Source organism: Rhinolophus sinicus, linkage group LG05, assembly GCF_036562045.2.
Source record: "Rhinolophus sinicus isolate RSC01 linkage group LG05, ASM3656204v1, whole genome shotgun sequence".
Classification (NCBI taxonomy): domain Eukaryota; kingdom Metazoa; phylum Chordata; class Mammalia; order Chiroptera; family Rhinolophidae; genus Rhinolophus; species Rhinolophus sinicus.
In genome coordinates this window covers 159,503,222-159,519,872 of record NC_133755.1, presented here as the reverse complement: position 1 = coordinate 159,519,872, position 16,651 = coordinate 159,503,222, and the positions used below count along the sequence as shown (strand labels likewise).

The 16,651-nt window shown below is 37.2% G+C and overlaps 1 protein-coding gene across 4 annotated transcripts in view; it reads left to right on the top strand.

Moving 5' to 3' along the window:
• The window catches only part of MAP3K5 (mitogen-activated protein kinase kinase kinase 5), a 180,894-nt gene that overhangs the window by 134,138 nt on the left and 30,105 nt on the right, over window positions 1–16,651 (top strand). For all 4 annotated transcript variants that reach the window (XM_019732726.2, XM_074333624.1, XM_019732727.2 and 1 more), the window contains 5 exons: window positions 2,556–2,689; window positions 7,518–7,645; window positions 8,075–8,211; window positions 9,386–9,491; window positions 14,813–14,970. In XM_019732726.2, coding sequence (XP_019588285.1) covers window positions 2,556–2,689; window positions 7,518–7,645; window positions 8,075–8,211; window positions 9,386–9,491; window positions 14,813–14,970 — 663 coding nt within the window. The remainder of the gene's footprint in view (window positions 1–2,555; window positions 2,690–7,517; window positions 7,646–8,074; window positions 8,212–9,385; window positions 9,492–14,812; window positions 14,971–16,651) is intronic.

Genomic DNA, 16,651 nt, shown 5'->3' with positions numbered 1-16,651 from the left:
CCAGGCACAAGACCAATTGTGGGTATTATAAGTGTAAATGTGGACTGCAAAAAGCATGGAGATCAGCCTATGGTTGGAAGTATTCAGAGGAGACTCATTTCTGTTCACTCAGAGCTCAGTCTGAGACGGACAAACTGCCTTTTGTTTCCCAATACATGGGGCTGACTTTTTTCTAATCTGCCCTTTCACCAAGTGAAAGTCCTTCAAGAACCCTGGGTTTGTGTGTCCTAGCTCTTCTCCTAGTGTAGGCACAAGTCCTCATTTCCTATCCCCTCATGGGCATTAAGACTAATGTCCCAGACAAGGGGTTGACAGATAGTAGCCCAAAGGTCAAATCCAACTCATCACTTCTTAGCAAATAAAGTTTTATTGGAACACACTCATTCCCATTTGTTTATATACAGAGGTTGCCAAAAAAAAAGTTTACACATTTTAAGAAAGGAAAAAGCTGTATTAAAATTGTAATATTCAATATATGCTGATAACAAAAGATGAATACAAGTCATGTGTATACATATTTTTGGCAGCCCCGGTATATTGACTGGGCAGTTTTCATGCTACCGTGCCAGAGTTGAGTAGTTGCCACAGAGATTGTAGGGCCCACAAATGTGAAAATTTCAGTATCTGGCCCTTTACAGTATTGTTTGCCAACCCTTGCCCTAGATTAATGAGACTGACAGCCCTGCCCTCATCCCCACACCTGGGGCTGCAGGGACATCAGTTCTTGTGATTACCTGTTGAGTGTTCCTTTCCTCTTTACTTCTAGCTTCTGGTATTCTTTACTATTTTATAAGCCCACCTAGACATTTAAAAGTATATATATATATATATATATATATATATATATATATATATATATATATATGTTTTATTTTATCCCAATGTTTTAGCAGGAAAGTTTTCAGGTAACTAGTCTACCATATTGCCAAAACAAGAAGCCCCCTTTTATTGTTTTTGGAGAGTAATATATTATTTTTTATATTTCTTTGACTTAACCATTGAACTTTAATCATTTGAACATTTTCTTTGTTTTCTAATGCAATTCTTTAAGGCCATGAAAATTGTCATTTATATACCTCCATATCTGTGGGTATTTGACATATAATGCTGTCCTTGTCATTCTTTTTAACTATTTTGTAATTCCTACAATAATTTCATTGAGCAATTCATTGATTATTTTAAAGTACAATAGTCAGTTTTCAAATATATTTGTTGGCTATCTTATTTTTAATATCCTGTGGTCAAACATCATGGTCTTTATGATATCAGTTATTTGGAATTTGTTGAAAATTTTTTTGTGGCTTAACATGTCACCAATTATTATATATTTTTGATATATGCATGAAAGGAATTTTTATCTGGGTGCAGGGCTCCCTCTGTATATGTTGCATCAAATGTGTTAATTGTGCCATTAGAGTCTCTACTTTAAATTTGTTTTCTTGATATATCAGTTTTCAAGAGTTCTATTAAATACTACTGTAGTTTATGTTTGTCTACTTTTCTTGGTAATTTTATGAGCTCTACTTTATATATTTTAAGACTATGTTGTGAGTATAAAAGTCCATAATCATGGTCCTCTTTTGGGTTATTCATCAGCATTAATGTTAAATTTGCTAGCTTATAAATGTTAGAAATCGATTTTTTTTTTCAGTTTTTTTTAATGAAATCCTTCAATGAGTTGAATCTAGCTGTGTGTAGGCTGCCAGTTTTATACTCAAGCAAAATATGGATAGTGGAAGGAGCTTATTCTCATCAGCTCTCCTGTGGGTCTGTAGTTTTACACTGAATATCTACAAAGATAGGGCTTAATCATTTGAGGTCTCTACGTCCTGTAATTCCAGTCTGAGACAAAGGATAGTCCTTTCTGGATGATGCTTCCAGGTCTGAGGAAGTCTCTACCAGATGCTCTCTGAATGCCTTTTATTTTGAACCAGTTTTTTCATATTTGACTGATACGCTTGATAGTTTGGGGTTTAGGGATATGGATATTTCCTTTTTACGCCAAAAATAAAAATTTTCCTCTATTTTTCATTTTTAAAGTGTTTTTTCGTCTTGGGGAATTGGGCATGATGTAGAAAGAATCCTTACATTATCATTGTCAACTAGTAAGACCTCAAATTTTTCTTCTTATCCAAAGCCTTTCAGTGGTTTTATTCTCCTGGTAGAGTGTGAAAAACTTGGACAGCACCAAAAGCTGAAAAATAAAAGAAAGAGTAATTAGATGTGATAGGTATTGATGCTACTTAGAATCAATGAAAAACAGGATTTAGTGGGTAAAAGGATCCAACTGAGCTTTTGAAGAAACACTTTTATGGATTTAAATAACATCATCCTCTCTGTATTTGTAACAGTAGTGAAAACATGAACACACTAGCTGCTTTATATTTGTTGAGAGTGTCTCTCTTTCTTGGTTCTTGAAGCTGCGTTTTAGAATTTGTCGCCCCTGTTAAAACCATCTGACAAAATAAGGAAAAATGCTCTCGGAAAAAGTTGATGTTGAAAATGTAGAATACAACTAATGTTTTAATCTTCTCTCCTCATTTTTCCTTTTGTAGTATGACTATGAACATGATGAAAATGGTGACCGAGTTGTTTTAGGAAAAGGCACTTACGGGATAGTCTATGCAGGTCGAGACCTGAGCAACCAAGTCAGAATCGCTATTAAGGAAATTCCAGAAAGAGATAGCAGGTACGGCAATTGGGGTTAATAAAAAGCTGTTTTCTAAGGTATGTCTGGTTGTTTGTAGCATTTTAGAAAATATTTTGTTGATATTCTAAGTAATGAAACTGTCTTAAAACTCCATCGTTTTAATTAGTTCCCTCTGAGGTTTAGCTGCTGTATCATTCAGGGATTCAATGACAAGACTTGGATGAAAAAGGATAGTAGCTCTGAGGTACCAAGGACAGGACTTTTAAAGAGTAGGAAAGAGAATGGACCCGTGTGTGGGTTGGGCCCAGTTTATATTAGATAATGTTTGGTTTATTATATGCATAGATGGGGAATAAACATTATCAGAAATGGTGTGAAACAAAGGTTCCAGTTTCCAGTCCAGCATATAAGAAGCTTGGAAGTTCCCTTTTATTTGACCATTATGGTCAGGTCACATGATCAGTTTTCTTCAAAAAAGACACTCTCGGGAGTTCCCTGGGTCATCTGCTACCTATCCTCTCCACTCGTAAATCTAAAAAGCACCTCAAGGTTAACATGGCCAAAACTGAACCGTGAATTTTTACCCCCAAATGTACTCTACCTGAAGTATTCTTCCGTATCTCCGTTAAGGTTACCCCATCCATCTAGCTGTTCAGGCTGAAACCTAGGATTCGTTTGGATTCCTCTCTCTCTCCACATCTACTCCACAAGACTCTAGCCTAAGCCTTCAGGTCTCCCACCAGACTCCCTAGTGCAACTACCTTGTAACTTGCCTCTGCTTTCACTCTTTCCTCCACCCTAACTCCACCCTGCCTCAGAGAACCAACAGAGATCTTTCTGAAATTGAAATCACATCATGTCACTACTGCTTAAAACACTTCAGTGGACTCTTAACCAGCATGAAACCCAGTCCCCTTGGCATAGACGTCTGCCTCCTTCTGTGGCCTCACCTGTTCCATCGCAGCCACACTGGCGTCTCCTTCTCCATCAAGCACATCAAGGCTTATTTCCCAGATCTCAGCAGGATTGCCTCATTTTTATCACTTAGTTCTCAATTCAAATTTCAAGCAATCAGAGAGGCTTTCCCTGACTACCCCAAGCAGAAAAAGATATCCTCTCCCATGCAACCAGTGTCAAAGGTCCCCGCTCTCTCTTTCTGCCTCTCCATTCTTAGTGTATGCCTTTCACAGGTGACCACTCTGCTTCCAGCCTCCATATCTGCATTCCAGGCACGAAGAAGAAAAAGAAAGACAAACTTTTCCAGAAATATCCAGCATACTTTTACCTGTGTTGCGTTAGCCAAAAGTAACTGTCCCTAACTATAAGAGAGGCTAAGAACTCTGTGGCATTTTATTCGGTTGGTGCAAAAGTAATTGTGGTTTTTGCAATTTTTAACCTTTTAAACCACAATTACGTTTGCACCAATCTAATAGCTGCCCATTTGTTTTTCCAAACAAAATCATAGAGAGAGGGAAGAACAGATACTCGGTAGACAAACAGCTGTTTCTGTCTGCCACGTGTATGGTTTCATGTTTTCTCCGCTATTGTTACAGTTTCCTCTTGGTTAATTCATGAGACATATTTATGAATTCTTATGAAATGATGATAGAAATTACTCATTAAATACCAAGATTAATATATACAAATGTGTCATATTAAAATTTTTATTAATTTTTCCTAAGTAATTATTATTAATTATTCTTAAGTGATGTGTACATAAGAATAATTGTTAATTATTCTTAAGTAATATGTACATAGAGTAGATTTTGAAACAATATAAAAGTTAAAGGGTCATCACTATCAAATTGCTGTAGCAAACTCACTAATCTTCAGCAACCCATCCTCTCCCACCACCAGATGAATATAAGAAGGTACTTAGAGAAAACCACTTTTAAAATCAGCTTTGTAGCGTAAGTTGATTCAACCACCACTATGCACATGCAAAGCCCACCAATAGTAACAAAGGTCATGCATTTGGCATCATGTGGGTTGTTTGAAAGCATGTGCATGACAGGCCCTTCTCTTGAACAGGTGGCACAGGGCATTTTCCTGTTCCCTATAAAAGAAGCTTACAATGAAATCAATCATGTTATTGGGAGATACAACACACAAGGGTATTTCCATCTATGTGCCCTGGAGAGGTTTCGATGTTGCATTTAAAAAGACAGCAGCTAGAATAATTACTAAGGTACTGGGATGGGTGTGAATAATACATAATGCAGCATACACTAAGCACTGCCATCTGTAATAAAGGATCACAGCAACCGAAACAGTGTCTTCTGTGTTTCCTTCACACTCTATAAACACTTTGTTAGAGTTGTAAGGCAGAGGTAGTGGATTTCAAGTGTACTGTTATAATCTAGCCCAAGTAATTCTTAACCTCAGGTTGGCTTCCCCTCTGACATTCTTCAAACCCCTGAACTACTTGTTTAGATCAGTTATTCTCCATCCAGCTGGATACTAGAGCCATCTGAGGAACTTTTAAAAATACTAGTGCTCAGATTGCACCCCCCAAAATTCTGGGATGGGAATATGATAGTTTTGAAAAGCCTTCCCAAATGTCCAGCCAAAGCGGAAAATAGTGGTTTAGATGGTTGTAGTGGGAATTTGACTCAGAGGAGGGGCTCTGGAGGCAATGGTAGGTTAATGATTTCAAAGCTGGATATATACAAATATAGATACATACACGAGTATATAAGCATCTCTGACTATCTATGCCATTTCTTCCTTCCATTGTTACAGTTAGTTAAGAAAAAATAGTATTTCCTTATAGTTCCGATAGACAAGCAGAGCTTCTTGACCTAAACAAATGATAATTTCATGCTTATTCTGTGCGTGTCACTCATGCTTTCACTTACACTTAATGAGAATTGCTGAGTGTTACCCATCATTTCCATATTAGAGAAGAGTTCTTATTATTAGCTAGAATGAATCCTGACTATTATTGTAACTTTTGCGCTATCTTTTGGTTAAATAATGTGTGTGGGGGGGTGGGGGGTAGGGTGGAGGGGGTGGAACGGACGTATATTTGCTTCTCCAGGATCTTACATTTAAACATTTGTGATTGATTTTCAACAGAGGGTCAGGAGGTGGGAGCCCTTAGGTTCATCATAAACTGAGTTAGTCATTTGCTTAAGGTGCTTTAGTCGTCTTGATCTCCTAAATCTTAACAATAGGCCCAATATTTGCCACTAATTTATCTCATGCATATTAAGAGCAGTCTCATTAACTAGTATTAATAACGTGTTTTAAACCCCATGGAAACAATAACTTGCAAATGTCTTGATAGTTGACAGCCATTACCTAAGTATCATATTGGTAACACTGTATACTGGTTATTTCTTGTGTTATCTCATTCAAGCAATTATCAAAATGATGATGTTGTCCTTAATTGATATCCCATTAAAGGATTCAGTTTAATACCTACCTGCCTTTATAGTCCCTAGAGAAATTCTAAAGAAAGATAAAATGAGTAAAAGATCTAATATACAAGTCAATTTTTTTGTTATTGGCAGCTTTCTGAGTAATACTTCACAGATTATAAAGGTTTCTTTACCTTAAATAAATTTGGATGTTTATATTCTGATAATTACTTTAGCTTATAGCTTATCCCGAAAAGCTTCATGAAAATAGTATTATTCCTTACTAATCAGTTCTAGTATTTGTTTTGGCATTCAAAAAATCCATTCTGTTTATATAGATTTGCCATTGTAAAAGCTGAGCATTTCTTGTACATTGGACTGAAGCAAGTTATGAGGCATCAGATTTATATTTAATGTCTTAGGTGTGCCTTTCACACCTGTAGCCTTCATTGTATGGCAGAAAAAAAAGTAGGCAATCGTTTTGATACTCTGTTTATCATTGCTGACACCCTACCATAGTTAGTTATACAATAATTATACTAGAGCTGCAATGGGTTCAGGATTGTTAAGAGTCTACGTTTTATAGTACTTCAAATAATCATCAAAAGTATTGTTCTGTCTGTTCCAGAAATATAAAATACTTTCATTTTATAATTTGATAAAGCAGCATATACCCTATATGTGATTTTGAAGTCTGACTTAAAGCTGGTCTTTCAGTGTGGAGTCTTGGTTGGTAGTAAGTTTCAAAAAAAAAAAAAAAGCCCGATAGAATCAGTGGACAAAAATAATGTGAGGATTTTGAGGCAAGGGGCTCAAGGAAACTTGGGATATAAATGGTTTTATATTTTCCATTGAAAACTTGATGCATGGGCCTTTTAGTCAGTTCTGGAATGAGCATGAAAGTTATTTACAATTTTTGTTTTCCTGGGCAAGAGTCTCCTGGAATAGTAAAGTTATATTATGAGGCCATAATAAAGTTATGAGGCCAAAGTCGTATTAATGTGGGCAGTGAGCTGTGTGGATAACTCCAGTTTTTCCTGGGTAGAAATCTTAGCGCTGTCACTTGCTAGCTTTGAGATCTTAGGCAGGTTAGGCATCCTCTCTGTGAATCAATTTCCTCATCTGTAAAATGGTCACCTTAATAGTACCTTCTCATGGGGGTTGTTGTAAGAAATGAATTAATCTATACAAAAGGTTTAGAAATGAATTAATCTGTTAGGTTGGTACAAAAGTAATTGCGGTTTTTGCAATGATTTTTAACCTTTTAAACAGCAATTACTTTTGCACCAACCTAATATATGAAAGGCCCAACACATTTTCCCTCAACCCCTACCGTGGCTCCAACTTCACAAAATTTATGTTATTAGAAATAAAGGCCTTCGATGGTCATATTTGATGTTATACATGGGCATATATTTGGCTGACATTTTCCATTTGTATTGTGTAAATTTGTGTGCTAAAATCTGGCTACATAATTAGCTCATCGACATTTGCATGTCTTTTAGATACTCCCAGCCCCTACATGAAGAAATAGCATTGCATAAGCATCTGAAGCACAAAAATATTGTCCAGTATCTGGGTTCTTTCAGTGAGAATGGTTTCATAAAAATCTTCATGGAGCAGGTTCCAGGAGGTAAGAGATGTTTTTTTTTTCTTTAAAAAGTATAAATTCCTAGGGCCTTGAAGAGAAGTAAAACTGAATGGGATTTACACGTTTATAGGTTTTAATTTGTCTATGTTTAAAGAAACATTAGACATGTGACATTCCTTGCAGTTTATTAGGACAAAATAAGTAAATATCTGAACCATTTTAATATCAGTCACTGTGACTTGGATTAAGGTTAGCGAATGAGTGGCGTTTTACTATTTACTATTTGGTAATGAGCATCTTCAGAGCAGGGATACATGCCTAATCACATTTGAGCCCAAGTGTCTAGAGTATAATTCCTGGGCCACTGTGACTAACCAATAAATATTAGCTTAAATTAGTGTTACATTATTAATGTACTTTAAAGAGCTCATTCGGGTAAGATTTTATCCGCTGTTTTTCCCTACTTTATAGGAAGTCTTTCTGCTCTCCTTCGTTCCAAGTGGGGCCCATTGAAAGACAATGAGCAAACAATTGGATTTTATACAAAGCAAATACTCGAAGGATTAAAATACCTCCACGACAATCAGATAGTTCACCGGGATATAAAGGTAGGATGAACCACAATTGCTTCTCATAAGTTCTTGGTGGGTAATTGTTTTATTTGTAAAAGCCATGTTGTGTTATGGGTATTAATTTAGAATGGCGAATAAATAAGTCTTTGAAATAGCAGAAATACAAGAGGGTTCTGTGCCCTGAATCAGTTACTGATATTCATGTCTTATCTCTTCTACTCAAAGAATAAACTCCTTAACCAGGTTCAACCAACAAAGACTGAGCTTCCCCTGCATGCCTGGTCCTGTTAGGTTCTCCCTGTAGGTGGTGGCACAGCAGAGCCAAGGGGAACAGGGTACAGCCCCTGCTCCTGGGGCGCTTCCTGACTGGTTAATCTTTCCATACTTGCCCATAGTAGCTCCTCAGTAAATATTTATTGAATCAATGGATGAATGGTTGGAAGGAAAAAAAGTAAAATCCCCTCTTCTCACAATAATATATTCAGGGATTGAACTAAAATTAGATAACTTATTCGATTCTCTTTAAAAAGAGAAAATTCAGAACTAATAATTTCTGACATACTTTATATTACTGTCCTAAAAGTAATCCAAATACCCATTTATTTGTGATATCCCTAAATATTCCAGGAAAAGAAGTTAAACAACGTAGAAAAGGAAGTAAAGTGACCAGGAAATTATGAGTATCATAATTGAACTTAACATGCATGTACCATATACAGACGGCCCGTACTACTGTGTTTCCCCGAAAATAAGACCTAGAGGGACAATCAGCTCAAATGCGTCTTTTGGAGCAAAAATTAATATAAGACTTGGTATTATATTACATTATATTATATTATATTATACCCGGTCTTACATTACAGTAAAATAAGACCTGGTCTTATATTAATTTTTGCTCCAAAAGGTGCATTATTGCTGATTGTCCGGCTAGGTTTTATTTTTGGGGAAACATGGTGTCTGTGAACCACAGCAAACTCTGACTAGGAACAATGTTTGACCTTGTGACCCGAGTAGCATAGTGTGAACAACTGATAACATATCAACAAAAATGATGTTAAGAATTCACTTTTGAGATTAAGTATCAATGATGAGTACAGAATTAGTGTGCTTGTTTGCTCGAAGGACACCTTTTCTTATTGGACTTGCCAGCTAACAACAAACAGTATTGGAAGTAAGATAACATTTTTGATTAAAGTCCTCTGTTCTCTAGGGTGACAATGTGTTGATTAATACCTATAGTGGTGTTCTCAAGATCTCTGACTTCGGGACATCAAAGAGGCTGGCTGGCATAAACCCCTGTACTGAAACTTTTACTGGTATGTGTTTGCAATGATGATGCAGAGCTTACGTAGTTGAAGAAATAATTGTTGTGTTTGAGCATAATGTGAGAGATCAATTTAGTTTTTTTCTCACAAACATTAATGTTGATATCTTGATGCTCCCTGAAAAATGTTAAGCGGAATTTGATCTGGCCCTTTTCTTATCTTGTATTTATGACTTGTTCAGTCCCCTGGTTAATGACACTGGAGTTTTTTGTGTGTTTTTTAACTCTCAGTTTGTTATTTGTTGTTCTTTTCATGTCATTCCTTCTCTTCTCCTTGGCCTACAAGCACTATAACCCTGACAAGATTTGTTTTTTAACATTTCTTTTAGCCCAACTTCTCTGTGATTCTTACTCATACCTTAATCACTTCCCATTTGGACCATGAGTTCCTGCTTTCCTAATCTGTTTACTCCCTGTGGTGTATTCCTCTATTCACAACATAAATAACTGGAGGATTTCAACTGGGAAAGAGGAAGTGACTCATCAATTCAGAAGTGGGGCGAGGAGAGAGCTTTCCTAAGAAATTAGGTAATGCAGCCACTGAGCTCTCTCTAGAGCAAAGTCCTGGAAGGGTGGAGACAAAGGGATTTACAAAAAGGTAATGGCATCCGAGAGGAAACTGAGGCTCAGAGAGATTAATTGACTGTCCAACAGATATCAAAAGGGCGTCTGGAACTTCAACCCTGTTCTCCATTCCAAGTTCTTATCACTCCATTCTCCTCTTTCTCATGAAGTATTGTTGTTGTTGTTGTTGTTGTTATTATTATTATTAGAGAGAGAGAGATTTAGGGGAAAAAAAAGAATTAATAATTTTTGTCTACTACAAAATAAAATGGCCAGATGTCCCCATTTCTGAGTTCTGTGAGGTAGGGGGTAGGACCTCCATTTTGCAGTTGAGGAAATTGAGAAAGAAAAGGGACATCCCAGCCAGAGGTCACAACAGTTTATAAGTGATAGAACTCAGATGTTTTTATTTACCCTTTGCTCTTTGCTTTGTCCTTCTTGCTTCAGTCAGTCTTTCTCTCCACTTTGCTGAAGTATCTGTTCTGGAAGCTTGGGAGGGGGGAAAGAGGAGAGAGAAATTCCTTAAGTTTTTCATCAGAACATTCCATCAGCAACATCTCTGGCCTAGTTCCTACGCTGACAGCAATGAGCATTTCAGGGCAAAGAACTAAACACATTTAGAATGTGCTTTTTTGGAACAAAAACAAATTCCAGCTTGTTAGTAGCTTTAAATGTCTTTACGTTTCTTTTTTCATACTGTCTTAATTTGGCAAGAGGCATTTTATTTTTTTTAATTTATTTTAATTTTTATTTATTTTTTAATTAAATTTATTACAGTGATATTGATTAGTAAAATTATATAGCTTTCAAGTGTACATTTCTGTAATACATCATCTGTATATTTCAGTGTTCTTTCACCACCCAGAGTCAGTTCTCCTTCCATCACCATATATTTGACCCCATTTACCCTCTTCTACTATCCTCCCTCTCCCCTTACCTGCTGGTAAGCACTAAACTGTTGTCTTGGTCTTTGAGTTTTTGTTTCATCATTTGTTTGTTTTGTTTGTTTGCTGCTTTCAGTTTTGCATTTCACATATGAGTGAAGTGATATGGTTCTCCACTTTCTATGTCTAACTTACTTCGCTTAGCCCAATAATCTCAAGATCCATCCATGTTGTGGCAAATGGCAGTATGTCACCTTTTCTTATGGCCAACGGCAAGAGGCATTTTAGGTGCTTCCAAGACTCAGTAACTTCTGAAAGGAAAATCCCTACTTTCATACACTGTATTTGGACAAGATGTTAATTTTATATCTTATGCTAATCTTGAAAACATTTTTTTTTTTTTAATTCCTGAAGGAGTTATAAGAAATCAGTCATCCCAGAGCTTTTGCTTGTACTTCTTGCAGTGGCCGTAAGGGAGAGTGACACGTGTGACTGATGTGCGGAGGTCTGTCTCCAGTGCTGATCATGAGGGCCTGGGGGGTACCGCCCTTTATTCTTTATGCGCTCACCATCATAGACTTCACAGCACTAACTCGGAGCTAGCCAAGTCAGAGTGGCTTGGTCAACCTCTGATCAACTGAGCTGAAAGATGTTGACCTGTTTCCCCTCTTGGTGATGTGGTGAGAGGGAAGGCAGCAGCGACTACCACTTATGGAGTGCTGACTGCATACCCGACTGTGTTAAGTGTTTTATATGTGTTATTTTATTGAAATTCATACATCAACCCTAGTCCTTAGGTATCATCCCAGTTTATGGTGAGGAAATGAAGGTTCAAAGAGGTTAAATAACTCTCCCAATGTCACCAAGCTAGTAAGTAATAAATAGAGTTATGATTCAAAATAGACTTAGCATGCCAAGTGGAATTATTAACTTCTTCCCAGACCTGTTCCACCCATACTTCTCCCCATCTCAGTAGAAGTTCATTCCAAACATAGAATTATCCAGGACACCTCTCTTTTCTCACACTCCAACCCAATCCATCAGGGGAACCTTTGGCTCTACCTTCAAAATGTGTCCAAAATTAGACCACTTCCTCACTGCCTCCATTGCGACCACCCCGTTTCGTACTTGCATTACCTCAGTAGCCTGTTCTCCCTGCTTCCTCTCTTGGCCCCCACCCCTTCTGTCTATTCTCAATACCACAGCCAAAGTGACCCTTTTAAAACATAAATTAAGCCCTATCACTCAGACCGCAGTGGCTTTCTACTTCTTTCAGAGCAAGCAAATGCCAAAATCCTGGCAATGGTGGACAAGGCTCTGACCTGATTTGGAGTCCATTACCTTTTAGACCTCATTTTCTACTCCAACCCACCTTGCTCACTCTGTGCCAGAAACATAGGCCTTCCTACATTTCCTTCATTTTGCTGCAGGACCTTTGCACATGCTTTTCCTTCTGCTAGTAGCACTCTTCTTCCAGCTATCTGCATGGCTAAGTCCCTCACCTTCTTCAAGTCTTAACTCAGATGTCACCTCAGTGAAGCCCTCCCTATTTACATGGCAGCCCTCCCTAGCCACTCCTGCTCCCCTTTCCCTATTTTTCACTTTTTTTGTCATAACACACCACTTTCTAACAAACTACATAATTTACTTGTTTACTATGCTATAGTTTATTGTCTGTCTCCCACTGCAAAAATGTAAGCTCCATGAGCCCAGGCATTTCTGCCTATTTACTCTACAGCTATATTCTAAATGCCTGGAACAGAGCCTGGCCCATAGTAGGCCCTCAGTATAATTCTGCTGAGTGAATGAATGGATGAAGTGCTATGTCAAAGTTTAAGCTTTTAGCTACTAAGTTGTAGTGGCTCCCTAGGTGGTTACAGTGGCAAAGAAATTCTAAAATAGATTAAAGTAATTTTCTTAAACTTTGGAATACAGATATATGAGGTATGGGTTTTAGAGTTAATTCTCTCACTTGTTTCCTTAGGCTAATGTTCAGATTGGCTTGCAACTTCATTAGCCAGCTCCGTAAATCTCTTTATATAAAATATTGTGTGGCATGTGTTTCTGGAGTAAAATGAGCAGATATGAACACATGACTAAACCCGTTTTTTTGGCACTTGCTCAGTGGGGGATAATTAAACACAATTGACAGATAGTGTTCTTCGAAATGTTATCTGATGAATAAAAACATTGCATAATTTTTAAAATTCACTATATCGTTGATCAGTTGTGATTTCTCCTTAGATATTAGAACAACTCAAATTCTCTCATTAATTCTATTTTAGACCCAGACGCAACAAAAGAAGCAGTAGACTTCAACACATACTTTCCTAAAGACCACTTGATGTTATTTACATCATAAAAAAAAAGATCACTTTAGGGGCAGCAATAAATGAAGAGAAATCTTAGCAGGGTGGGTGGTTTGCGGAGTGTAGTTATCTTATCCTTATCCAGTTGAAATGCTTCTTTCCAATAATGTTGCTGATTTAAGCTGAAAACAGACATGTGCAGTCAAAGTGAAGATGGACATGGGCAACTGATACGTGATGATGAGGTTTAGAGGATAAACCTGGCCAGAGGACAATATGTGACAAACATTATATACTTGTATTTATTTGTATGAGCAGCAGCCAGTTTCTAGCCCATGACAATGGGTTTCATAGGAAAAACTTAGGAGTTTTGCATAGCAGTTTTCACCTACAAATCATGCACAAGGCATTCAATAAAGGTGTTGTCTGTATTTATCAAAATGTCTGTCAGTGGTGATAAATCAGAAAATACTGAAGTAGCTCTTTTGGCACATGCCTCGGGATTTGAATAATTCAAGATGGCATCTTGGATGGGTTCCTGCTTGCTGATTGTATCATTCGTATGAGTTTATCAGAAGCAGGAGATGTGGTAATAATGTGTTCCTGTTCGCAGTCTGTTCTCATTGCTAGTCTTTGGGGAATCTCTTAAGGGAGTGTGACAAGTGCAAATCCAGCCTCTTATTTGTGTCCGCCCATGAGACAACTGCAGTTGAGTGTTTATATGGGATATACTAGACCAGAACTAGAATGAGAAGATCTTGGCTCCCCCATTGAATTCTCTTTCCATCTTACCACATTCCTCAAATCTGATTCCACACAACCCTTTATATAGCCTCATTTTTCATTTTCTTCTTCATCACTCTGTCTGGTGATTTGTCTGTACTGGTGGTTAATGGCCTCTCTGTGACCTGTTAATCCTGTTATTTCATGGACCACAGGCACATAGCAGAAGCCATATATATTTGATTACAGACTAACGTACAGCAAACATGATTTAAATTCTTTTTAACAATGGCTTTCAGAGTCTTCATGCTTTCATGATTTAGAACTAATGAAAAAGAAGAATTGAACATTCAAATCAGGAATTGAGAAATATAAATCTACGGAAATGGATGAATGACCTAGACTTTTCTTGGAAAAGATTAGAACACATTAGTGTTCTTCGAAATGTTATCTGATGATAGGAGTCTTCGTGTGCTTGAAAAACTGATTGTGTTGATGTATTCTCTCTGTTCTCAGATGACTAATTGTTAGACGTTTCTAAAAGGTCCCAATGAAATAATGCCTTAATTATACTATCTAAGAAATGAGAAAATATCTATTCAAAACCAGATAATATTGGTAAACTACTTTTATATCACCAATAAAATCCATTATAAAAACTGCTATTTTCTCTTTCATTAACAGCAGAGAAAACTGGAACTCAAAAGATGACATATTCAGACCTGAATCATGCTTTCAAAATTGTCTTACTTATGTAGAGAAAATTGAAACTGTTATGTGATATTCGTCTGTTTCCTCTTTTTAAAGTGGGACTGTGTTTGAATTATTTCCAGGTACCCTTCAGTATATGGCACCAGAAATAATAGATAAAGGCCCAAGAGGCTACGGGAAAGCAGCAGACATTTGGTCTTTGGGCTGCACGATCATCGAAATGGCCACTGGAAAGCCACCCTTTTATGAACTGGGAGAACCACAAGCAGCTATGTTCAAGGTCACATTTCAAATGTCTTGAAAAGCAATGGATAAAGCTACTGGATATTCTATGGGTGTATGTCATGTGTTTTTAGGCCACAGGACAGGAGCCTAAGTAAACACCATCTCAGGACATATTAATAAGTTCAAGAAGATTCACTCCCCTCAGTCAGTGTGTATGTCTCGCACTGAGGATCTCTCTCTGCCCTCACTTTTCTCTGCTCTAAAGTGAAATTCGGTGTAACTTCCTTTCACCACCTTTTCACACTGCAATGTAAATAGCACACCAGTCTGTGGAAGATGATTTAAGCTCTTTGGGAAACACAGTCTGAAAATCTTCCACAGAGGGAGCTATAAGAACATTTTTTTATCCATTTAACTATTAAATCAAAGCAATATTTTCCTTTACTTCTCTATCATAAGAATTTGAAGGCTCCATTTAAAATAACAAAGTCAATGATTGCTATTTAAGTGTATCAATCTTATTCTCATATACCTATTCTTCTAGCCTGTGAATTTGCCCATTAGTAACTCTTGGGAGTGGCAAGTAGCCCCACCTCCCAAAATGGGGAGCACCTGATACGGAAATAGGGCTGAGAGAGCCCAGGGGCACAGCTTCAGAATCCAGGGACTGGGCAAAGCAATGACCTGTGGCTGAGTCCCTGCTCTCCTCACGGGCCACACCGCCATCCCAGAGGGAAGTTTAAACTGAGAACTTGTTTCCTGAAAAGGAAAGCTCACATGTCTGCTAGCAGAGGACTTTTGATAATAATTTATTTCTTTCCCTGCCACTGACATGTTTGTAACACTTATTCTATTTGTGAATAGCCCCTCCTGAGGGGTTGTGTTACATACCTTCTGCTTTTGTACAAAGCTTGGTTTACTTTAAGCTTAAAGATGATCTGATGGGATACTGCTGATACCAAAATGAATAGTGTAACCAAACCTTACGAGCCATGAGAGCTGCCTTTTTTTAAATGAATGAACATTTTTCTCTTCTCGGTTAATCTTTCAAGTTTTCACCAGTGTCTAGGACTCTACTCTGAAATGCTGCTGTTTTACCAATCAGTGCAGGGATTATTAAAATATATGTTTTAGATGAGATAGCATAGACTCTGGCGCTGATGTTTGAATCCTGGCTCTAACATAGTCAAGTTATTTGATGACTTTAGGCAAATTACTTCACCTTCTTGTGCTCAGTTTCTTCAACTCTAAAGTGGGTATAAAAAGTACCTAACTAATAAAGGTTTTCATGAGGAGTGTGTGAAATAATATGTGTCTGACACATAGTAAAGGCTACATAATTATTATAAATGATTATATGTTATCTATATAGTAGTACATTTATATAAACTATAAAACAAAAATATTTTCCTTAGAAAAATTTCTCTGTACTAAATACATGAAAACATTATTGGAAAAAAATTTCAGAATGGCAGCAATAGGGAGAAAATTCTAATTGTTATACAAATTCTGTTTAATTTTAAAGTATTTTAAAATATCTCTTTTAATGTCGGTGTTTTGAGACAGGGAAATATTCACAAATCATGGCATAGGGGAAAGAACACTGGCTTTAAGCCAAACAAATTAAGTTTCGAATCCCAGATCTGCCTTTTCATAACCATGTAGCCTCACCCATCAAGCTTCATTTTCCTCATTGGTGTATTTAGTCTATTGGGTTGTTGGGAGGATTCAATGAG